The 25677-nt window shown below is 36.4% G+C and overlaps 1 protein-coding gene across 1 annotated transcript in view; it reads right to left on the bottom strand.

Moving 5' to 3' along the window:
* LOC129271797 (uncharacterized) overlaps positions 1-25677 on the bottom strand; it is a 130486-nt gene that overhangs the window by 78609 nt on the left and 26200 nt on the right. The window contains exons 22-34 of the mRNA XM_064106821.1: positions 25101-25157; positions 23793-23873; positions 18152-18391; positions 15699-15818; positions 13496-13659; positions 11939-12041; positions 11240-11413; positions 10634-10684; positions 8697-8825; positions 6214-6510; positions 5234-5256; positions 1554-1698; positions 1007-1027 (exon numbers count right to left, since the gene is read on the bottom strand). Of these exons, the coding sequence (XP_063962891.1) occupies positions 1007-1027; positions 1554-1698; positions 5234-5256; positions 6214-6510; positions 8697-8825; positions 10634-10684; positions 11240-11413; positions 11939-12041; positions 13496-13659; positions 15699-15818; positions 18152-18391; positions 23793-23873; positions 25101-25157 (1605 nt within the window). The remainder of the gene's footprint in view (positions 1-1006; positions 1028-1553; positions 1699-5233; positions 5257-6213; positions 6511-8696; positions 8826-10633; positions 10685-11239; positions 11414-11938; positions 12042-13495; positions 13660-15698; positions 15819-18151; positions 18392-23792; positions 23874-25100; positions 25158-25677) is intronic.

Genomic DNA, 25677 nt, shown 5'->3' with positions numbered 1-25677 from the left:
ACTTGTCCTCTCATAAACAGAACACCTCACCTTGTGATAGACTCTATAAAAGTGAGAATATAAGTGAAATAAGTACTAAAGTAATGAGGGAGTTGTACGTGTGTGACATCACAGATCTTGGTCGCATTGCCAATGGGAGGATCTACATGGCATTAGTGATCTCAATATTCAAATGCTCATAACTTTCTTATTATTCATTCAATCTTCCTCAAACTTTCAACAATATGTTTCTTTAATTTTTCTCTTTGATATGGATTCAGCTGGTTTCAAGGGTTTCATTCTCCTTTAATATAATTTTGATTTTGATTAATTATGTAACAATTTACAGGGTACAACTTTCTCGGTATCACTTCGCAATTTGCTCCGCTTTTTTAAGCCTGCTGCGCAAAGAGCCTTTTTTGGATCAGATCTTTTTTTTTAAATAGAACTGTACAGAACTTAGCTGAGCCTGAGAGCTTTTATCTTAGGATCAAAAATGCTGATCAAATTTTGTAAGAAAAATTAATCTCTGACATGGTCAAATTCTTTCTTTCATATGATACAGTACAAATAAATCTTTCAAAATGATGCTTATTCCTAGTCCAAAGGTACATGTAAGAATTTGGATGTATTCACATATCAATTTGGTGACCCCTAATTTAATGATAATTGCTCATCGGTCTCATCTGTGTATTAATTGTTAATATCATTGTGTGAATCTTTCACCTCGTTTTGTACATCGTTCTGACGATCAGATAAATGATTTACAGTTAAAAAAAAGCTTTGTCTGTACACTGAACAGTGCGATGCACTCATCACTATTCAGTGTGTGTAAGTACAACACACCACCCCGTGTGTATTGTGAATGAAATGTGACTCGAGTAGAAGTTGGCAACCCCCTGTATGTTACTCTAGTCGAACAGAGCAGGCAAAGAGTTAACTTCAAAACAAGGAGTGTTCTACAATTATGGTTAATGAGGAAATGTCATCAAGTGCAAAAGCAAAAGTAATATATACATGTACATACCATAAGGAGCACTGGTTGACTCTGTTGAAAAGAGGGGAAAAAGATGAGATGTTAACAAGACTTCTAAACCGTCACAGAAACAATTATATTTTCAGAGATCAATTGTGTGTGTACATCAATGTTCTAATATTTAATATTGTTCATATGGATGAAAAAGGAAAAAGCAGATTCATGCTATCACTCTCAAGATCTCTGTTGCTGCAAAATCAATCTCCAGGGGATTAATATGGGATAAAAGTAAGATGATGTTTTGGTCACTTTATACATGTATTTCACTTTGTGGAAGCACTAAATAAGGATTTTCAGGATGCGATTTCATTTTCTTGGCTCATTCTTTTTTCTTTTTTTTTTTTCTTTCAATCTTTATTGATCAAAAAATAAATCACAGTACAAAATTCTTGGCTCATTCTTACAAAACATACCACAGACACAGATGACAGATAGGGCCTTGAAGCTCAGACCTTTTTAAAGACTAATCAATGTTAACCTACATGGTATGCCTTTAATATGCCTTTCAATATTACATATTAATACTGACACAACTTACCCACAGTCTCATTACATTCCCATCCTCCTATCTCCAGGATGTTGCCTGTTCCGGTGGCCCTTGTGAAGTTGAAAGCCTTGGCGGGTTCCATCAGGAAGATCTCATCCAACGACTCGTGACCAGGGAACGCATCGCAATTGCACAGCTGATGAAATATGGATTATTTACATTATATTGGAATTAAATGTTTTGTCTTAAAGGAGAATGAAACCCTTGAAACCAGCTGAATCCATATCAAAGAGAAAAATCAAAGAAACATATTGTTGAAAGTTTGAGGAAGATTGAATGAATAATAAGAAAGTTATGAGCATTTGAATATTGAGATCACTAATGCCATGTAGATCCTCCCACTGGCAATGCGACCAAGATCTGTGATGTCACACACGTACAACTCCCTTATTACTTTAGTACTTTTTTCACTTATATTCTCACTTTTATAGAGTCTATCACAAGGTGAGGTGTTTTCTTTATGAGAGGACAAGTACAGAGGTTTCACAACATTATATTATTGATGAATCGTTTGTCATATGGTTAGAATGAGCAAAAAGAGTTGTTTTGGGGTATATTTTCAGTGTCCAAAAGGGGAGAGTTGTTCAACTGTGACATCATAGATCTTGGTTGCATTGTCAATGGGAGGATCTCCATAGCATTAGTGATCTCGACATTCAAATGCTCATAACTCTTCTATTGCTAGTCCTATTTTACTCAATCTTTTGTTGATCTTATTCTTTGATTTTTCTGCTTTCACAAAAGCTAACTTGCTCCAAGAGTTTCATTCTCCTTTAATCTCCTTCAATACCAAAGGGGTTGATTCACAAAGATATATATATGAATTAGAGTTGCACTTAAACGCTGACACGTACATGATATGCAACGCCCAATGTTATTGGTGAATACGCAGTAGTGCGCATCCTCTTTGCATGACCTGGCCAATGCAGTGATGTCTTTTATATCGCACACAACTAGGCATTTAAGGAAGACTCTAAGTCATACTTAAATCTTTGTGAAACACCCACCTGGGGCCCGTTTCATGTAATTTGCTTTAGTTACAAATTTGCAATATCAGTTTAAAGCTAGTGAAATCAATCAATTTGATTGGCTAATAGTAAACTTGGCATTTGTTATTACATGTATAACAAATCTTTACAAAGCATACCCCATATTGTATAGTTTCGTCTTATTCTCCTTCAATACAAGGATCCTGTTTCATATAATTTGCTAATAACAGTAGTTTAAAGCTACTTAAATCAATCAATTTTATTGGCTGAGAGAAAACTTGTTATAGAAGCTTGGCATTTGTTATTATAAAAAGTTTTAAGAAACATACCCCATATATTGTATTATAAGTTTCGGCTTATTTTCCCTCAATACAAGGGGCCGGTTTCGTATAATTTGCTAAAATAACAAATTTGCAATAACAGTTTAAAGCTACTGAAATCAGTCAATTTGATTGGTTGATAGTAAACTTGTTATAGAAACTTCGCATTTGTTACAGCTATTTCAAGTCTTTACGAAACATACCCCATATTGAATTATGAAGTTTGGTCTATTCTCCTTCAATACCAGGGGCCGTTTCATATACTGTAATTTGGTTATGAAACATACCCCAGGGGAACATTTCATCAAGATCTGTCATCCGAGAAGTTGTCGGATCTGACAACTTTCCCTGAGTTTCATTGGATAAGAAGCACTGTTACTATGGCAACTGTCAGATAAAATACATGTAGGACATGGCGAATGAACCGTAAGTCCTTTCATGAAAGGCTACCATGGGGAGATATACATGTACAGTACATACTTGTACATGTATGATCAATAGAGCTTCAAACCATTTGTAGTAATTTATGATTCTGTACCTCCAAAATTAGTATTCAAAGTAAAAAAATTCTCTATTGACCATATTTGTATCAACTGCTTTCATGTTTTCATGCATCACAAAGGCACAAGTATTTTGCTCCACACGCTACAAATGTGGTCTACACTGTACTTCTAAGACTATATGTACATACACATGAGATTCTATATTGTTTTGTGCTTGCCATGTACACACAATATCACATGTATGTGTATTCCTTTGAAAGTAGCTCTTTTGCCAATTCTTTTTCCACTTTTGGCCCAGAATTCATACTTTTTGGATGCCCTTCTGTACTTTCATAAAGTACACAGACGGGAGAAATGGTATAAGAATGATGTTTTATAAAATGGTGAAATGGATCCTAGTGAAATGATTGGTTGAAAATCACGAGACCAGACATTTATTTCAGCTAACAGAAAGAACTACTAATGACTGGTACTGAAGACGGTAATTTGCCAATTCGTCAAATGCCAACTCGTCCACTCATCACATGGTCTACCTTCATTTAGTCTAATGCCGTTCCGTCCTTCAACATTTCGTCTAACAACCATTTGCTCCAATAACAATTTGGTCCAATTATCATCAGTCTAATCACCAGTTCGTCTATGACCATTTTGTCTCTTAACCAGTTGGTCTAATACCCATTTTATTCTTATTCATTTCGCCCACTTAACACTTAGTCCAATTAGACCAAATGGTATATGGACTAAATGGCTATTGGACCAACTGGTTATTAGACGAAATGGTGAGTGGACATATTGGCAATTAGAACCTGTGGATAGTGGACGAACTGATGGTAGACCAATTGATAGTAGACCAATTGGAAGAATTTCCATTAGACCAATTGAAAATGAAACCTGATGTCTAGTGCTATTGACCAGGTGGGTGTTTCATAAAGCTGTTAGTCAGTTAAGAGCGTCTTAAAGAACTACTTGTGATCCTTTCTAATAATAATAATAATAATAATAGTTGGATTTATAAAGCGCTTTTTGCCAGAGGATACAAAGCGCTGCTATTATTACCCCGGCTTTAGCTCGAGCTACCATCACCGGCGCTCAGAGCATGCAAGGAATTACTCCTGCCGGGTACCCATTCACCTCACCTGGGTCGAGTGCAGCACAGTGTGGATAAATTTCTTGCTGAAGGAAAATACGCCATGGCTACGATTCGAACACACGACCCTCTGTTTCAAAGGCGAGAGTCAGAACCACTAGACCACGACGCACCCACAGTAATAGTAAACCGTATGTTCATTGGCGATGGTTTAGCGTGTAAGAAAGGTTCCCCAGTCATTCTTAAAGTCGACCAGCTTTATGAAACGGCCCCCTGTATTAACGGCTTGAGATAAGAATGGGATATCAAATAACAAGGATCCACATGAAACACGTAATACACATCATTTTCTTGGGCAATAGAATAATCACAAGCACCTTTACATGTACAGACCTCTTGGCTATGCATTGGGTGTGGCAGAACTATTCCAAAAGGAAATTTGTACATGCAATTCTTACCAATGCCCTTAATTATACATATTATTTGTATACTAATTGAAAATTAAAATTAAAATTGAAAACTGAAAATCCACAATTTATTGTTCGAAATAGAGATACTCTGAAAATTATTTTTTCCCAATTGATCGACGTTGCTCTATCCCTGTAATCATTGAACATCAAACAGGCTAGCAGCAATTCCCATATTTTAACTTGTGTTGGTCCGACACGGCCAGGGTTTGAACTCCCGACTTCCCGGTTGTGAGACGGATGCTCTAAAAACTGAGCCAACACATCAGCAACACAGATAGTTTTTACTAAAGACTTTTACTCACCTTATTTTCTTCAAGGCACTTAGCTGTATAAAATAAAAGTAAAAAAGTTATCAGTGAAGAAAACTTTAAACTGAATCAATTTTGTGATACATGACATACATGTATGAAGTGACTCGATAATGATCAAATGGGTGTCAGGGTGTCAACAATAATTGAATTCAATGTAAGTTTTCTGAAACAGAGACTTAAACTTTCAAAATTATCTTAAAATTTTGCAATTCTTTTTAAGATAATGCAAATTTAGTGACCCCCCCCCATGACCTTTGACCTTTAATTAATCTAATTGGTGATTCTTGATAACTATCACAAGTAAATTTAACGAAATTCGGCATTCACATTACCTTGTCAAAATCATCTTAAAAATTAAAAAAAAAAAATTTTATGTTGATATTGCAAAATATCCACAACCTTCTATTAAATTACATAAGAATCAGACTCACTAGCCAGGAATCCCAAACATTCACCTCTCCTGGGTTGAGTGCAGCATAATGCACTGATTGAATACAAGTGTATAGCAATGTACACAAAGACACATATATGTTCTGTAGAAAAATTTTATCTACAAGTAAGCTTTCCTCATCCATCAATTTAAAAAAATCCCGATTCAGGCAGAAATTGTAACTGGCATAGAATTTGCATAAACTTGATAGGTGCATATAGCGAAATGAAGTAGATAATAACACTGGGTCAAGTTAAACTTAGCCCTGCCGAAATGTTAGGTGCCAAGTTGTCAATCGTAAAACCCAACCTTAAACCAAACCCCAACCCTAAACCTAACCCTATGATAAGATTGATACGAACATACACAAATCAATTGAAATCTGAGTAGAAATAATTGCAGTTAATTCGTATTCAAAACAAACATTTTTCAACAAAATAGTGATCTGATATTGGTCAACTGGGCACCTAATTTTTCGGCGGGGTCCCGTTCTCTCACGTGCTAAGTTAGCTGGCACCCATGAAACCAATTTGTTACTCACCCGGCGTAGTGAAGCATGGGCACCCTTGTTCAGAATCCTCGGTGCCCCAGCTGTCCTGTGGTATGTCATCCAGAGAAGTCCAGGTCGCCAGTGCCTCTGGCCTGTCTTGCGGGTTCGGTGGGTAGTTGAAGAAAGGCATATTTCTGCACGTCGCCTTGACGTACTGCTCGCATTTACCGGAGACGCTTTCAAGGTCCATCATGAACCTGGCCGATTGTTTGTACATCAGTTCGACCACCATGTTGGTTTCGTTGATGGCATTTGTGCCTATGTGGTTGTGACCGACCACCGTCCTTCCTGTGTTACAGATACAAGAGAATCGTGCATGATTTATGCACTTTCTCCTCTCCCCAAGGAGAATCACAGAAAGCAGGGTTCCCACAGATATTTGAAAACAGAATTCCATGACTTTTCCATGACTTCCCGTGAAGTCCCAGGAGTTATATAGAATTTGGGATGTCACAAAAATGGGGAAAATGGAGATCATGAACACCAATAATAAAAGCAGAGTATGATCACAGAGGATGAGAGTTGCGAGACACGACAAACTGGAAAGCTGCCATTTTCAAGAGGTACATGTAAATGCAATTCCATGACTTTTCCATGACTTTTCAAAAATTTTCCAAATTCTCTGACTTTTCCCTGACTTTCCATGACCACAAATTTTTCCAGGATTTTCCAGAATTTTTCCATGACTGTACGTGGGAACCCTGGGAAAGAGCGGACACCCAGAAATTGTTGATGTGGCATATGATCCAGGGGGTGTTTAATGAAATGACCTTGTCAGACGTTTTATCCGACAAAGTCTGTTTGATTCAACAGTTTCCAAAGTAATAGTGCATCTCATCCAATTAAAATGAAGAAAAGTTGTCAAATCGAACAACTTGATTAGAACTCATTGGCCCGTATTCTGAAGTCAGGTTTAACTTAAACTCAGGTTTAAAGTTGTGGTTTAAGTATGGAAAGCCAATTAAAGTATCAAAAAGTTTATTAAGTTGTATGTTTCGTATGTTTACTGTGCTCTTTCCTGATTCATCGATGGTGAAGACAATCATCTATTTATACTTCCTACACAATTATGAATGATTTGAGAGCCGAACGAGCTGAAAGTATGATACATGTATCTCTACTGTTAGTGATTATGTAACAATTGGCTGTCCATACTTAAACCACAACTTTAAACCTGAGTTTAAGTTAAACCCGACTTCAGGATACAGGCCATTGAAATCCTCTGAAAAGGGGTCAGTTGTCACACTACTTGGGCACATCCTGTTCATGATTATAGAGAAGTATTAATGAAAGAGCTTATCATAAAGTTTTATTTTAAATCAATGGAGTTCAAGTGAGGGGAATATTTTAGTTTTCAGAGAGACAAACAAATCCTGCTCTACAACTAAACTCGCTGACTCCGGCCAGCCTTCTCTCATCTCTTGAACCACCCAAGCCTCTCAACTTTTCTAAATCACAGTCCTTTTACGGACTACATTCATCTCAGAAAAGAATTCTCTACCTTCCAACCTTCCACTTTCTCACCTCTCAATTCCACCTATACATCTAGCTACTTTTCTTTCAGGACTCACCACAATAATAATAATAATAATAGAGTATTTCTAAAGCGCCAAATCCACATTGATTATGTGCTCAAGGCGCTGCGAAAAGGAAATAAGAGAAAAATTACACAGTACAGGAGGGAACAAAGATAAAAGAATGACAGTCATGACAATGAAAGGAAACTACTGGAAGGCAATTTTTAATAAACAAATGGGTTTTTAGTGTAATTTTGAAATTATCAATATTTGAAATACTACGAATGGAATATGGCAACTGATTCCACAAGGATGGCCCACAATGTGTATCGTAAACTTCTCCCGCAATTATCCATTACATGTATTTCATAGGGCATAGTCAAGAAATACTAAAAACTGAAATTCGACCATTCATACCAAACTCAGTCTTGATGCCCTCCTACTGAACATCACACGACCTCTTGGTTTTTTTTACTTTTGCATCCGACGAGTTGTCAGGTCTGACAACATTCCTTTATTTTGATTGGCTGAGAGGCACTGTTACCATTGTTAAGTGTCGGATAAAAAACAGTGCTTGTCGGATGAAAATGTCAGACAAGTGCTTTCATGAAACGCTCTCCCGGTCACATATAATTCTAAACCCCTACCATTAATTTTATTTTGAATTGATATATCTCTGTGCAATTGCAGCTATTGAGTTTTATATGCACTTATTTCCAAACCTGGGGTCTGTTTCATTGAGCCTTTCAACTGTTTTAACTTTGTTGTTATGGCAACTACCATGGCAACAGGGCTCAGCAGCAATCATACGCAAGGATTCCATGGTAGTTAACATAATGGCAAAGATGTACATGTAACTCTTTATGAATTGGACACTAATTGTTCAGTAAAGTACAACGTTGCCAGGTTGAATGCAGTTTAAGAACATCATCAGCACTGCAAAGTACACATACTTACCATCTGATTCACAGTATACCTCGCCTGCCTTGCCTGACATAGGGTTGGGGTTTATCTTGTAGTAGCCAGCCATGAAACGAATTCCCATTGCTTTCATGTACATGTAGAGCTCGGAGCAAGTTCTCAATACTAAGAAGAAGAAGAGTAATGAGAAGAGAAAATCACTGCCCCATCTTACAAAGAGTTACAACTGATTCGATCAACCACAAGTAGATGGAAGTCCATCAATGTCATAATTTTTTCTTCTGAAAATTTGCACAATGTTCTTTGTAAACAATTGAAGCACACTGAATTTTCAACAAAACTGTGAATATATGAATAAACATCATATCTAGAAAATAATTCAAACAAGTGTTTTAGATGTTGACGTTGCTGGCTTTCCATAGTTGTGGTTGATTGGATCAATTGCTACTCTTGGAAATACAAGGCCAAGAGCTGCCAACATTGAACAACCAAAACAAGGAATCATAATGTCCCCCCCCCCCAATAAAAAAGGAAAGAAAAAAGGAGCTTAAAAAAAAGGAATTTTTCAACACAACCCTTAAAGCCACACCTGCCAACCCCTGAGAATGAGAAACTGTATTCAGTGATCCTCAAAACTGTATTTTGAAATATTGACCCACAAGTGACCTTTGGTCTAGTTCCATGTAAAAATATTCATCCAATTACCTTGTGTATGAAATCACAGTGAAGGAGGGGTAAGGAGATAAGTAGTGGCCTCTGATTATCAGGGCTTATCAAGGAAGTCTTGAATACCCTTCTAGCAAAGGAGGGTTCCCGCAAAAAGCTGGGAAAACATTGCTGTGTAGATACATGTAGTACTCTGTACTATATATAGATAAAGTTTCTCAATGGGATACAATTTTTTGTGATTACACAGACAAATACTTTTGAAGCGATGTGGGAAAATTTATTTCATAAAATTTTGAAGAAGAATTCAAGTTGTCGAGTTGTCCGATTCAGAGCCAACCCTGGACAACTCGACTGGGACGAGTTGTCCAGGGCAGCGGGTCGGGCTGTCCAGGGTCGGGCTGTCCGGTGGTCGGGCTGTCCGGACCCCACAACTTATTATTGATATTTTTCTTCAAAGAAAGATATACAGTGAAACCTGTTTATAGTGACCACCCAAGGAAAACACAAAATGTGGCCTTTATAGGTACATGTAGGTGGCTGCAATAGACAGGTTCTTATACACACAATCTTCCTTCATGGTAATCAGTTTTAGTGGTCACTATAGGCAGGTGGCCACTATAGACAGGTGGCCACTAACACAGGTTTGAACGTATTTTGTGAAGAAAAAAAACAATTCCAAAATGTTAATAATTACAGCAAAAACGTAATGGTTGGCAGCTCAGGAAAATAAATCACTGAATGAAAAATAACTTTGAGTTCATGACAACAAAGCAATGTACATGTTGCAACATATTCAGGTACGCATCAATTTAAAAACAAGTTTAATATGGCTTGCCCAATAACAATCCCAGTGGCTTTTTAAAATTAATTTTCCATAATCATAATGACATGAATCACTTGCATCAAATAAAAGAAGTAGATGGAAGTGTAAATCAAAATTAATACAAACTATATCAGAATAAGTGATAATAAGACATAACTAGAAATATCGCTAAAGGCGACTAATACCCCCGCCCTAGCTGTTACCATGGTATTATCATTATATTATTATTATTGCAAAGTCTTGTTTATCCAGGGTAGCCTCATCAGTGACGTACACTGTTCTCCCAGACGGCCCTGCTACATAATGTAATGTAGTTTCTGACAAATTTAGAAAATATTTCTTGCATGTCTTAACCCCAAGAGGAATATATGCCAACTTTCATGAGCACTGGCTCAAAACTGAGGAAGTAGTTTGATCCACAGTAATCAAATATGGTTATAACCATGTAATATGATCAAAATCCTTCATCATCATGACTCACCTGGTAGCATCTCTCTGTAAAGTTCAGCTTTTACCACATTCGCATTATTACCTGCAGATGATAACATACCACACATTAACATGAAATACATGAACACTGTATCTGTACTGTAATTGGTATACTGGGGGCATGACTTCATCAACACAAGTTTGAAGTGTCAAAATGTAAAACAAAAGTTCTCCAGACTTTTCGCTGAAGTGCATATGTGTACATACATGTATATATCCTTCAGCAAGAAATTTATTCACATTGTGCTGCACTGGACCCAGGTTAATGGGCAGCTGGTGGTATTCAATCATTGAATGCTTATGGGCCTGTACGGCCGGGGTATAATACAATGTATTAAGAGCAGTGGAATATAATATGCACGCAGAAGCTGCAATACTGTATGTAAATGGTCTTATTTTCAACATTACTATTATCAATAATAATTTGATTAACAAAGTAAACTTCAGCACATAACAAACTTTTCACCAAAAAAAAAACATGTCAAAAGTGCAAACAGATTAATAGATTAATAATCCAGCTTAAATAACCACTGAAAAATCAGCATATTCCAGTCATTTGCAAAAAAAAAAATTGAAATCGAAAAAAAGTGCTACTTACTGAGATCATCTCTGCACTCTACGCTTCCGACAAGGAAGGATCCAGGACCATCTACAGAATCAAGCCTCAAGCCCGTTATGGGCAAGAGACTTTTATCTTCAATGATAGCTTCATTCAGACCCATGCTTCCCGATGTAAGGCACTGGCACGTATCTGGTTCGGCGCAAGGTCCGTCTTCATAAACAAGAGAGAAAGGATCATTACCAGAGAGTGTCAGATGATTCGAGTGCTACTTTGGGTAGATTGATACATGCTCCCATTTCTCAAATTGTGAGAGGAGGGGGGTGGACGAATAAACATGATGAATCTCTGAATTCATGAACGGGATTTTCAAATAGTGAGGCTTCCAAGTTTGCTCTTTTCCAAAGATTGATTGGTTGACGATTAACAACACTACCAACATAATGTGTCATATAAGCGTCAAAATATTAATCTGTACAGTTATGTTATATGGGGAGGATCTGTTGCTTTAATGTTCATATGATCTATGGACTACGAAGTAAATGGAGAAAATTAAAAATGTTAACTCCTTCATCAGAAAAAAAAATCCCTACTCTTTTTTAACAGAGAAGTTTTTGTAATTACAGGGTCTGGGGTCAGCTAATAATCATTCGCTCCCCATTAAATCTGACGCCCATCTGACCTCAGTCAAATAGTGGGAGGAGGGGGGTGTAGACAAACAAAGATGAAGAACCTCACCCACGCCACCCCACGGTGATGCTATCTCCTCGCCGTTCCTATCCAGGATGACACCATTAGAACCATCAGAATTTAGTGACGCACCTTGGCAAGAGAAAACAACCTGAAAGGAAAAAGCATCAGAGATGAATGATTGATCTCAAGGCTATTTTCTTTAAACTCTCATTAGGATGGGTAATTAACGGTAATTATTAAAAGAGAGTAATTGCAGCAAACAATTATTTCATGAGAAAGTTTTTTAAATCAAGGTTAACTGTCAACATATTATCATAGATCTAGATCTGGTCCATTAATGTACATTTAAACTTATCTTTGTGAAATCATGAAATCTTGGCTAAAACTGATAATTCTGATGATCATCAACACAGAAAATCATATGTGGGACAGTGAATTAACATTGCTTGGAAAAATAAACGACATTTGATGGAATTCAGTGCTTATTTTGCACATTTCTCAGCAATAACACATTTCTTCCAGAGCCATTTACCACATACTTGTTATTTATATATACAAACACTTGAGTGGTAATTTATCTGTTCAAACTCATTTTGAGATCATTACCACACCTGTTTTTATCTTTAAATCATGGAGAAGGGGGCATTTTAGTACCCCTAAAACCTTGGCCGAGGGTGTGATCCATGGACAAAAATGGCATGCTTAAACTATACGGTTGCATAGCTAAATTTCACCGACCCTACTAATTTCATTCTATTTTAATGCATTAAATGCTATTACATTAAAAAAAATATGCAAGAAATCAGAACTTTGCTTAAAATCTATAAATAAAGCCCCTCAACTGCTAATCAATTTATTTTAAATAGTAAACATCAGTACCAAAATGGTTTCTTACATATTTCACTTATTTTAAAATATATCTAGGGCGTTGGGGGGGTCAACTTTTTTTAATGAATATTGTAAAGATATAATACCAATCATAATCAACATACAATTAACCGATTTTCATCAGTTAAAGTAGAAATAATGTTCCAATTATGAATTTTGACTAGAAACAGAGTGTACATTGGACAAAATCGTACATGGAATAAAACATGTTTTCATGCAATTTAGGGCCTGACACACACAATTTTGCATAATTTCTGAACCACGTACAAAGGTTTAGGAAAGATGTTAAAGTAAAAAATATAGGATTTATTGTCAAGGGGGACATAATCCCCTCCCCCCCCCCCTCCCCCTCCTGGGACTATTGGGGCTAAGCAGTGATAATTTTATAAGAAAGTCATTTAGGGATATCTCATAATGCGATGCAGAACGCTTTCAAAAACATAGAAAATGTGTTGTCAAATGCCCTTCGTGACAATGAACAACCAATAAGTCTTTGTCGAAAATTGGTGAATCAAAACAGCCGTTTCTTCCTAGACTCTGGACAAACAACATATTTGCAATTATTTGTCAGCTATGGAACAAACTTGCTGTTCTGGTTCACCAATTTTCGACAAAGACCTCCCAGCTGTCCAATGTCATTTGACCGGCATTTTCAATATATTCACAGTGTTCTAGAATCCATCGAGCATACTTGAGCAAAAACAAGCCATTTACCTTTTGAGAGCAGTATCCTGAGTTGTTGATAAGAGCAATGACCCGTTCTTGGTCGATACTCTCCTCAGAGCCCCTGCCGTAGGTAATATTGGCTGTAAACGCAGGCTGGGACGGATCCAGGGCGAAGCTTGTCTCTGTCACATGAATCTGTGAGAGGATTGGCCCTGTATTGTGGAATGATAATTATATGAATTTATACAGCACCATCTTTCAAGATTTGGTTAGGTTTATATCGGCAGTGAACTGGGACTGGGACGGATTCAGGTGAAACTTGTCTCTGTGACATGAACCTTTGTAAGGATTGGCCCTGAATTGTGGAATAAGAATGATATGCATGTTGATACATGTACACTGTTGTGGCACCATCTATCAAAATTAAGTTATAATCGGCAGTAAACTGAGACTGCGACAGATCCAGGGCGAAACTTGTCTCTGTGACATGCACCTGTATGATAATTGGCCCTAGATTCTGGAATAACAATAATAGGCATACAGTGCCCTCGATCTAGGTATGTACTGTACATGTAATCTATTCCAAGATGCATTGTAAACCCCAGCTGGATCTCGAACCGCCGCACAGTGGGCCGGGGCGAAACAAAAGTGCGCCAAAAGTCATTTTGGGCAATTTCAGATTTTTAATTTTTGTTATGCCCAGCTGAAAGACAACACTTTGAAGAATACTTCAGCAAAATATTTCATTCCGGAATTTGCATAAAGGTTGTTAATTTCCTACCTCAAATCGTAAAATGTGACATTTTGCGAAATTTCGCGTATACATAACCTAGTTGAAAAACAGGCCATTTCACAGGAGGTTTTCATGTAGGAATCTGAAATGGCTCCAACATAGTCCTGAAATATTCTTTTTTCGTAGGAAAGGGTTCAAAGTAGATAAAAGACACCTTTCAGGCGGTTTATAGGATGATTATTCTTCGAAATAGGCTGAAAATCCATGTTTTTTGCATTTACATTAGAAACGTTTAGATTTCCGTGGATTTCCGTCTAAATTCTATAAACATAATTTTTCCCGATGTCTAAGCTTTAAGTCGCTACCAAATTTAGCTGCCCGTTTTTGCCCGTTGTCATGTTAGAGCCGATTTTACTTGACACAACACCCCAAAAACCTGTTAAAAAACGGTCATTTTTATACCGTGCAGTCATCGTAGCGCACCGTATGGGTGTACATTGCCGTTCGCTTTTGCACGGCGAGGACGATTCCCCTTCCATTCCATGAAAATGACATGAATTCCGGGCATAATAAACAAAATAAAGGTTGCTAACGCAAATAAGGGCTATACCCACAACTCTTCTAGAGTTAAACTTACTTGTAGAATAATTTCAGCCAAAAACCCTCCTCATAGTGATACATTCGTGGTGTTATATACTCTGCGTTTTACACAAGTCAACACAGCTTGATAAAGCGCGGTTAATATTTTTCAGATTTTAAAGGTTTTTTTTATAAATCTAATTAATGATCATTTTGATGCCATAAAATTATTTTCGGCATATCATACACACCTTTTAGGCATGTGAGAAGCATAACCCAACATTCACTCTGGTCAATCTTAAAGTGGCACATAACACACAATTTATATACCACACATTGTTTAGCGTAATTTGTCTTTTCACAAATAGGTTTTAAGCAGCCAATCAACATTTGGTATCAAGGTGACGTCATATCGGCTTTAGATTATGTTCAGTCGATTCTACGCCCGAAATTACCCAAAAGCAACATGTTAAAGTAAAAATCTAACACGGAATATAATTTTGGCGCACTTTCAACTCATTCTGGCCCACTGTGCGCCGTTTCCAGCACCCTGTGCATGCAAGGAAATAATCCAGCCGGGTACCATTTACCTCACAAAGTGGATGTAGTATGCAGGCACAGACCCTGATTGAAACTTTGATCAACAGTGTGTCTCCAGGCAAAGACTATAGTGATGATGATCATGATAATGATGATGATGATGGTCATCATCATCATGATCATGATGATGGTGATGATGATCATGATGATCGTGATGATGATAGCCATGATGATGATCATGATGATCATGATGATGATCATGATGATCATGATGATGATCATGATGACAATGATAGTGATGATGATGAGGAGGAAGATGGTGATTTTAATGAGCTATTTGTCACCATAATCAACCATATTTGCCATATTATCTACTAGTAATAATGAATATACTCTTACCATATTCATCATGCTGATGACACGATGCGACGAAGACGTTATCACTTCCATTAGGATCAATCACTTCAAACTCATGCAATTCACCAATGCTGAAATACGCATGCTCGCATGACGTAAATACTACGGAGTAACAAAGAAAAACGGTCCCATAGATAATAACAATAAAACTTTGGTGTGCAACTTCCTTAAAGGCTATCTTTATTTTGGGTAAATCCCCCATAAGTCCATGTTACTATATAATTCCAATTCATTTGTAAGTTGCAAATTTAAAATGCATATTATTGGACAAATTTATAGATTTTACATCAACATTTTATTTGACTGAGGTGCCCGATCAAAATAAAATATCTGTGTTTTCATGAAACCCCTTCTGAAGCATGGAATGAGTTGAAATTTTTAAATATATTTCTAATATCAAATTACTAAATCTTTACAGTAAGGGCTTGAAAGGTTATTTAAATAAATGTAAAACAGACATTGCTTAAAGAGGGCTTTTGATGCCAAATTCAAACTCTAATGAGGCGGTGCTGCACCAGCCCGAGTTTGCTCAATCTCAAGATTGTAGCCCGATCAGCCCTCTTCGCGATTAATCTCGAGTTTCAAGAAACCCCGTCTCCAACGCAAGAAGAGCGATTCCTGCTCGAGCAAGGCATCGATGCATTATGGTCTGACGCCGTGAATGAATAATCCCGAGTGCGTCTGCACCTGCCAATTAGCAGGATAATTCATAAAATAGCGTGCTATTTTGCAAATAATCCCAAGTTGACTTGGATTGCAATCTCGAGATTAATCCTGTGAACTAGCGCAATAATTGCGTCTCCATTACAAATAATCTAAAGATTGTTCAGATTGGGATTATTTGCCGGATCAGAAATAGTGCGCTAATTTGAAAACTTGGGCTGGTGCAGACGGCCCTATGGATAAATTTTTTTTTTATTTCAAAGACTGCAAAATATATTCAATGACCTCTACACTTTTGCAATATTGGAATGTAAGATGATACTCGAGTGAAACTCTCATTATTGACCCTTTACCAAAATTGTAGGTGGGCTCTAATATTCAATAATGATCCCTATAATGTGGAAAAGCAATGTCCTTGCTTCAGGGACTGGAAGTTGGTGTAGCAATGTTTTTGTTTAAATCATTCTCTAGTCATATGAAATTGACATGAAGAATTTTGCAGGGAAAATTATATTTGAATACAAAACAGCCAATGAAAACGAGATTTCATTTTCATTTACATACGAATGCCACCTTTATAATGCATCTCAACAAACGTCTAAGTCACATCTTAGCATTGCAATGCTAAACCCATAAATCTCAAACGTGGTCACAAAAGTTGTGCAAGGCTTGAAAGAATATTTCTGTACGTTTCAGAATGGTTCGAAACACAGAAGAGGGGGCAACATGGCCCAAACTCATACATGTACTAGAAATATAATCGCTCCCCCAAAAAACTATTATTCATTCTTTACTCGGAATCAAAGTAATCTTGTTCCTTATTATTGGTAACCTAGAAAGTATGAGCTGGCTCTGTATGGAGCAAAGAATCATGGATTGAGATACGTTGCTAATTGAAACTAAATTCAGTTACGCAACAGGAGTCTATCAAGATAAAATGAGTGAATGTAGAAAAATAAATATACAGTTAAGGCCAGAAGTTTACATACACCCAGGAAATTCAAAGAAAAGTTGACACTTTCCAAACATCATAAAATTCATAAAATATTTGTGCTATTATGACGAATTTGATATAAAATAAATGAGTATGTCATGCCCCTTAATCACATTGCTTTCTCATCAGGAGCGGAGGAATATTTAGGTGTCATTTTTCAAAAAAACTTCATATTTTATACAAATTAAAAATAAAAACTTGACAAAAACATTTCATATTTGTGCTAATTACTTCTCAACATAAACATTTCAGATTACACTATTTTGTTCAGCGGTGACATATCATGATAGAAAATGTAATATAAATCACAGACTTGGCATTTATACGTATGTATATTTCTATGAACGATGTTTTAAAATATGAGAACAATAGAATACATTTGGCACAAATATTACTTTTTTTCTTCAAAGAAAATTCCACCTGAAATACATGTATCCTTTAAACCCAACGGCATCCCAATCATGTGAAAGAACTTAACATGCTCTTTCATTTGATACCAAATTCATCATGGCAGTATTTATATTTCTGAAGATATAGTAAATTTTACAATGTTTGGCAGGCGAACAAATTTCACTGAATTCCAGAGATGTATGTAAACTTTTGGCCTCAACTGTAAATGCTGGCTAGTCTAGCTTTCTGGCATGTACAGTGGATCACTCAAATTTGTAACAAATGCTGAGTAAAGGAGTTTGCTGCCATGCACGGAGGATCACGCAAAATGTTGGAAATGCCAGTTAATCCAGCTTGCTAGAGCGAATCGTGCATATTTTTAGCTAACCTTCGTAAATCTGACCGTCCATTTCCATCAGCTCGATGACTTCCATTTGCGGCTCTTGGCGGGAAGTGATCGGGTTTGCCTCCGTATCCCCTCTCGGTCTAGTTCTGGTCTGGAATACCTCCGCATCCCCTCGCTCCACTTCTTCTACGACAACTTCCTCGGCGTCTTCGTCGACCACTCCAGATGTTTCAAACTCAGTGCGTACACTCTTTGTGTACTTCACGATACGGTAATTTGTAACTGTGCACAATGCGAGTAAAAAAAAAGATTTGATTGATGCTACATATACATATATGTATCTTGGGCATTTCTAAAACTCAAACACCAAGAGATCTTAGATACTTTAATAATCTATCCATTTATTCCATAAAAGTACACATCAATTGTTTTTTCTTTTAATTCTTGGGGAATTTTTTAAAAGTTTTGTTTAACAATTTCATACCTCTACAAACCATTACTAATATTTCTGTTCAACTTTGTTTTACTCCTCTTATTTCCTTCATAAAGTCTTTTTAAAACAAAGAGTCCATAGTCTCTATTATTTAAGTACAGTTCCTTTAATATCAGAGATGCCAACCTCCAAAAAGCAAAAACAGTATTCTGAGAGGAAAAAAACAGTATTTTGATTTTAAAAAAAGTATTTTGTAAAATATAACGAAGCGAAACGACCGCACCTTGGCACAAAATAAAACAAGTGGAACGCCTCTGGCAGTCTCGCCTGCATTACGCGATTTAATATAGCAGCAGTGCTAACTTTGAAAACTACTGTAAGATAATCATTCACAAAAACACCATTCATATAATGACATAATACCACGTTCATTGACCATAGATGACATTTGAACAGTGACTTAAGACTTGTCAACTACACCCATGTCCACATTTCATTCACTCTATCCATAAACTTTCAAAGTTATGATGGCAATTCAACAATTACCCCAACATGGCCTAAGTTTATTGACCTTAACTGACCTTTGACCTTGGTTTTGTGACCTGAAACTCACAGGGGATGTTCAGTGATACTTGATTACTCTTATATCCCAAGTTTTATGAAATAGATCCATAAACTTCAGAGTTAGAATGGTAATTCAACAAATACCCCCAACACAGCCAAAGTTCATTGACCTTAAATGACCTTTGACCATGGTCATGTGACCTGAAACTCGTACAGGATGTTCAGTGATACTCGATTACTCTTATGTCCAAGTTTTATGAACTAGATCCATAAACCTTCAAAGTTAGGATGGTAATTTAACAAAGACCCCCAACACGGCTAAAGTTCATTGACCTTAAATGACCATTGACCATGGTCATGTGACCTGAAACTCGCACAGGATATTCAGTGGTACTTGATTAACCTAATGTCCAAGTTTCATGAACTACATCCATAAATTTTCAAAGTTATGAAGGTAATTCAACAAATACCCCCAATTTGGCCAAAGTTCATTGACCCTAAATGACCATTGACCTTGGTCATGTGACCTGAAACTCAGGAAGGATGTTCAATAATACTTGATTAACCTTATGTCCAAGTTTCATGAACTAGATCCATAAATTTTCAAAGTTATGATAGTAATTCAACAAATACCCCCAACTTGACCAAAGTTCATTGACCCTAAATGACCTTTGACCTTGGTCATGTGACCTGAAACTCGAGCAGGATGTTCACTACTACTTGATTAACCTTATGCCTAAGTTTCATGAACTAGGTCCAAATACTTTCTAAGTTATGATGTCATATCAAAAACTTAACCTTCGGTTAAGATTTTGAAAATAATTCTCCCAACATGGTCTAAGTTCATTGACCATAAATGACCTTTGACCTTAGTCATGTGACCTGAAACTCAGGCAGGATGTTTAGTAATACTTGATTAACCTTATGTTCAAGTTTCATGAACTAGGTCCATATACTTTCTAAGTTATGATGTCATTTCAAAAACTTAACCTTAGGTTAAGATTTGATGTTGACGCCGCCGCCGCCGTCGCCGTCGCCGTCGGAAAAGCGGCGCCTATAGTCTCGCTCTGCTATGCAGGCGAGACAAAAAGGGAATCACTGAAAATAATTATAAAAGAAGAAAGAAAGAAAAAATGAATTAAAGAAAATGAAGGAAAAAAGAAAGAAAGTTAGAATAAAAGGATGAAAGAAATAATAAAGGAAAGAAGAAAGGTTTCCTTCATTCTTTGAAATAAATAAAACAGAAAAAAGGGAAAAAAAAGAAAGGAAGGGATGATGAATGAATGTTTGAACAAAAAAAAGGAAAAGAAAAAACATGGAGGATGAATGGAGAAATGAAGGAAAGAATTTTTTTTTTCATTCCTTGAGAAAAAGAAAGAAAACAGGAAGGGAGGGAGAAAGGAAGGAAGGGAATAGCAAAAAAGGAAAAAGAATGAAATAAAGGATGAAAGAGAGCAAGGAAGAAATAAAAAAGAAAGAAAATAATAGGAGGGAATGAAAAAGAAAAGGGAGAGGAATGGAAAAGGATGCAGACAATTTTAAGAAATGAAAGAATGAAAGAAAAAATTAAATTTAAAAAAAAGAAGGAAAGTAAGAGAAAGAAAGAAAGAAAAAAACAATGAGGGACATGTAAAGAAGGAAAGAATGAAGAAAATAAATGAACACAGAAAAAAGGAAGGAAAGCTAGGAAATAATAAGAAATAAATATAGATGGAATGGAAAAGGGAATTTAGAAAAGATAGGATGGAGAAAGAAGGAATGGAAAAGAAAAAGAAAGAGAAAAAATAAGGAAGGAAGATAAGAAAGAATAAGGGAAAGGAAAAGAAAAGGAAGGAAAGAATGAAGCAAAAGAGAGAGTGAAAGCAAGAAAATGAAAGAAAAGAAGAAGGAGGGAATGACAGAAAGAATGAAAAGAGAAGATGAGAGGAAGGGAACAAAAAAATAAGGAAAGAAAGAAGAAAGGAAATAAAAGGAAAGTAAGAAAAGGAAGGGAAGAACAAAAAATGAACAGAGAGAGAGAAAGGATCAGGAAAGAAAGCTAGGAAAGATTTGAAATAAGAACAAAAAAAGCAAGCAGGAAGGATAGAAGAAAGGATGAAGAAAAAAAAATAGAAAAAAAAGAAAATGAACGAAAGGAATCAATAAAGAAAGAAATGAAGAAAGAACTAAAGAGGGAAAAAAATTTCAAGCTTCAAGCAAACAAAACAAATGTAATTATCTAACAAAAATCTTACTGATATTTGTCTTTTTTATAATATATTTAAAAATTGTTGGAAAACTAAAATGTTTTAGAAACGAATAAAATTTCAAAGTGAAACATTTTCAAACTTTAATAAAATGAACATCGCGGCATCACACCATCTCTCTTCCCATTGTCTTGTCTTCTTGTTATCGGTGCGAACACGAGAAGACTCAATTTCACTCAAAACAAAAGCTGAAACAACTAGACCGATCTAGTAATGAAAACTTGATAACTTGCTCCTACGACTACATCACCAAATCATTAATCTGAGGATCCATATATATGTAATTATAAAAATGTCCTGCCGATTTTGTGATTATTTTGTTGGAAAAACTGTTAATCATGTGAGATTGTTCACTTTGATTCAGAGTTTGCAAATCTCCTCCGATCATGCAAGCCTGCCACACACCACACAGGCAGGCAGGCCAAGCCACGTGCGGCAGCTGGTACATGTACACTGTATGCTAACTTTGCGTGTGTGTGTGTGTGTGTCTGTGTGTAGATCCCAGAAAATCACGGAAAATGGCCTGCAGTTTGAATTGATCTGAGTTAGTTTTTAACTTTGTTTTTTTCTCTCTCTCTTCTGTATTTTTGCTTGTGAAATATGGGAGAACTTTGTAAACTTTAATCTTACACTGAGAAAGGGCATGATCAGTTTTGAAAAAGGGCACGTCGGCCAGGTAGAAAAAAAGAATTGATCACTTTTTGTAAAGGCATCACGGCCAGTTATAGGGGCATCGACGGCCTGGCCGTCGATTAATTTTATGGTATACCTTAATTTATGCCCTGCACAAAGCACCACCACATTGGGGATTTTTTATGCATAATTCATTACCGCACTACCTATCGTAATGCACACTCACCTTTATAAACACCCAGCTAGCTAAACACAATGCATATTGTACACGATCGAAATTTTAAGAAAACGTATTTTACAAAGAAAAAAAGTAACGCCGTATTTTGGGTGAAAAAACGTAACAAATACGGCAAAAACGTAACGGTTGGCATCTCTGTAATATACATGTATTCTTTGTGATATACAGCAACCAGTTTCATGATTTGGGGAAATATTTCAAATATTTCACCAATAATTAATCTTGCATATAATTCAATTATTTCAAAATTAATTTAGATTATTAGATGGTTCCTTTTTTAATGTCGTGTTTGCTATATCATCGACATTGTTTTGTATTACATTATTTTGTACATGTACACCCTGCTATTGATATAGCCATCTCACTATGTTAGATGACCCTGATTTATGACTACACTTCTCGTTCCTCCATGGTGTTATTAAAAGGTACTGTACAAGCTGTTATTTTCGCGTACAGAATTTTTCGCGAATCGCGGGGGTCCCGACATTTTCGCGGGTTGTTAAATTCGCGATGGGAAGATGTACAAAACATTTCCACAGCATTCCTAAGAAGCAAAACTAGTGGAAATTACGTGCAAATTCATACTCTTCAAAGTTCTCATGCAGATGTGTCTCTTGTACATAAATATGTCCCTGTAAAAACAGTTACAAACTGTGGAAAAAGGTGGCTTGAATTTCACCTTTTTTTACCTTTAGTTCTGAAAATTCATCATGCCACAATTTAATCTGTAATCTACAGGGTTTAGCAATCTTTGGAATTTGTGATTTGTTCGATTCATTTTTCAAAAAGTTGGTAAAAGTGCAAAAATTTGGAATTTTGTGAACAGAATCTTCACCTCTAAAAGCTCTGGTCATGTGTCTTATGAATATTAATGAGTATGCAAATAGCTGCCAATACGTGTGTATAGAGTCAATTAGATGAAAATAAAATCAAATTATTTCATGAAAAATACATTTTGATATTACAGGGAGTGTATGAATATTGATAAAATGATATTAGAAAATAGTTTAGGCTCTGATTTTGTTTGAGAAATTTAAAAAAGTGAAATTCTAGATAACTTTTTGAATCACTAACTGTACTTTCTAAGCCTTATTTTTTGTACATATACAGGTGCATATCTCCAATTTCTCACTACACAGGATGTTTTCTACAGTAAAGCTTTGCTGTTACGGACATTGGCACTGACTAAGAAATGTGTCAATATTTTCGCGTGTTGTTAAATTCGCGGCCGATCGGCAATTCGCGAAATCCGCGAAAATAACAGCTTCTACAGTAATAGATAGTAGTTGCAGCAAACAATTATTTCATGACAAAGTCTTTTAAAACAAGGTTAATGGTCACGATATAATCATTGATCTACATCTGGTACATTAATGTAAACTTATCTTTGTGAAATCATGAAATCTTAGCTGAAAACCGACAATTCTGATGATCACCAACACATAATTGCATATGTGGGACAGTGTATTAATATTCCTTGGGGAAATATCTGACATTTGAAGGACTTCCGTGCTTATTTTGCTCATTTTTCCACTATTACTATTTCAAATAGAAAAGTTTAATACTTACGTTTAACACTTCCCGTTACAACAGAGATACTCCCATTCGTTTGGAGTTTACTGCTAGTAAGAAAAGCATTTCCAAGGCTAGCTATAGTTTTGAATAAGAAAAAAAGAGAATGAAGTTGACAGAACTGGATACACTTTTCATAATCTTACACAATCCAACATAATCATAATACAATCCAGACCATAGGTAACCACATGCATTGACAATGATCACCTTTGACAATTACACCGGAATTAGGTGGATTCACAATATGGTGTGCCATCTATCGGTTGCAGTGAACAGGCCAATTGTCTAACTTCGGGGTCAACATCGCGCAGGCGAAAGGCAGCACACAATGCCAGTTTATTGTAAAGATACTGTGAAGCTTCAAAAATGAAAACCATATGGAAGGCGTTCACCAAAAAAGGTCTAAATTTCACACAGAAATATGCGGGCAAATTCCTCTCCCACCTCCTGGACCCTAGTAAACAGCATATACGGTTGAGCTGCGTCGGCCAGCACTAAATAATCGCATGCATGCATGCACTTTAGTACGAGCGTGTGCAACAGATGTCGAAGTTTTTCCATGAGGCACTGCGAATTTCGGCCTGTCCGCTGCAACCAATAGATGGCACAACATATTGTAAATCCACCAATTCGAAATGGGGTAGCAGACCTGCCAACCTTTAGAAGTAAAAAGTAGTCATCCATGAGCTCAAAAGTCATAATTCTGAAAGAAAAGTCATAATTTCATACGTGTTGTGTAGTAATAGTATTATAAATTTCTTTTTAGAATAAAGAACACATGCAAAATGCTTATACAACCCTACAGGATAGTAGTCAGGAATATTCATTCAGGGAACTACATAACTTTTGTGAAGTCCTAGTTCGCCTAGTCAGGCAAGTTAATTTCACCACTCCGCAATGTATTACTACGTGTATATTAAATGTGTACATACCTACATTATTCTACCTCAAAAGCACAATAATCAAGGTCAAAGGTGTAATGGCATCATTTGACACGAAAATCGTAAAAATTTAGACTTTTTCTTTAATAGTTGGCAGCTCTAAGCTTGACAGAATTCAGTCGAAAGCCTTTCAATTTTTGTGACCATCCGCCCACCCTACTTTGTTGCCTACCACAAGTAGTACAAGTATGTTTATCTAATTTTGTAGAGTCTGTATGAAATAGGGCAATTCTCCCTGGTTAGAATAAAGTTATTTAACATGAACTTAACTTGTTATCAAATAAACTGCAAGAGTAATACAGTCAAATTATTATTTTTTTAATATGACTTTAATTTACAACAGTAATGAGAATGAGCAAACCTGATCTTCGTTTACGTCGATGTGAGTTCCTTATCAACAGACTTGCCAGTGAAATACCTGTTGAGGGTAATGAAGAACAACTGGATTGTTATACACATAGATTTTAAATGATGAATTAGCAGACAGCACTGGAGCCCTGCATAAATTAAGAGATATAATCTATATCCACAAAATTGTTGTTATTGGTAAACAGCTTGCCATACAGAATTTATCAACAATTACTATAAGTGTATATTGAAATTGATTGAGCTTTTCATGGTAACGAGACCAGTTCCCTTCTTAGAGTTGCGGGGGTGTCGTGGTCTAGTGGTTAAGACTCTCGTCTTTTAATCTGAGGGATGTGGGTTCAATTCCCAACCATGGTGTGTTTTCCTTCAGCAAATAATTTACCCACATTGTGCTGCACTCAACCCAGGTGAGATGAATGGGTACCCGGTAGGAAGAAATTCCTCAAATGCCAGAGCGCCTGTAGGCAGCACAGCTATAGCCAGGGTAATAATAATAACAACATTACTGTAATGCGCAGTTGAGTACATGTATATACATACATATATAAATGGCACAATATAAATGTACA

The sequence above is a fragment of the Lytechinus pictus genome, chromosome 11 (assembly GCF_037042905.1).
Source record: "Lytechinus pictus isolate F3 Inbred chromosome 11, Lp3.0, whole genome shotgun sequence".
Lineage (NCBI taxonomy): Eukaryota > Metazoa > Echinodermata > Echinoidea > Temnopleuroida > Toxopneustidae > Lytechinus > Lytechinus pictus.
The sequence above is the reverse complement of the archived record's forward strand: the minus strand, read 5'-3'. Positions and strand labels throughout refer to the sequence as shown.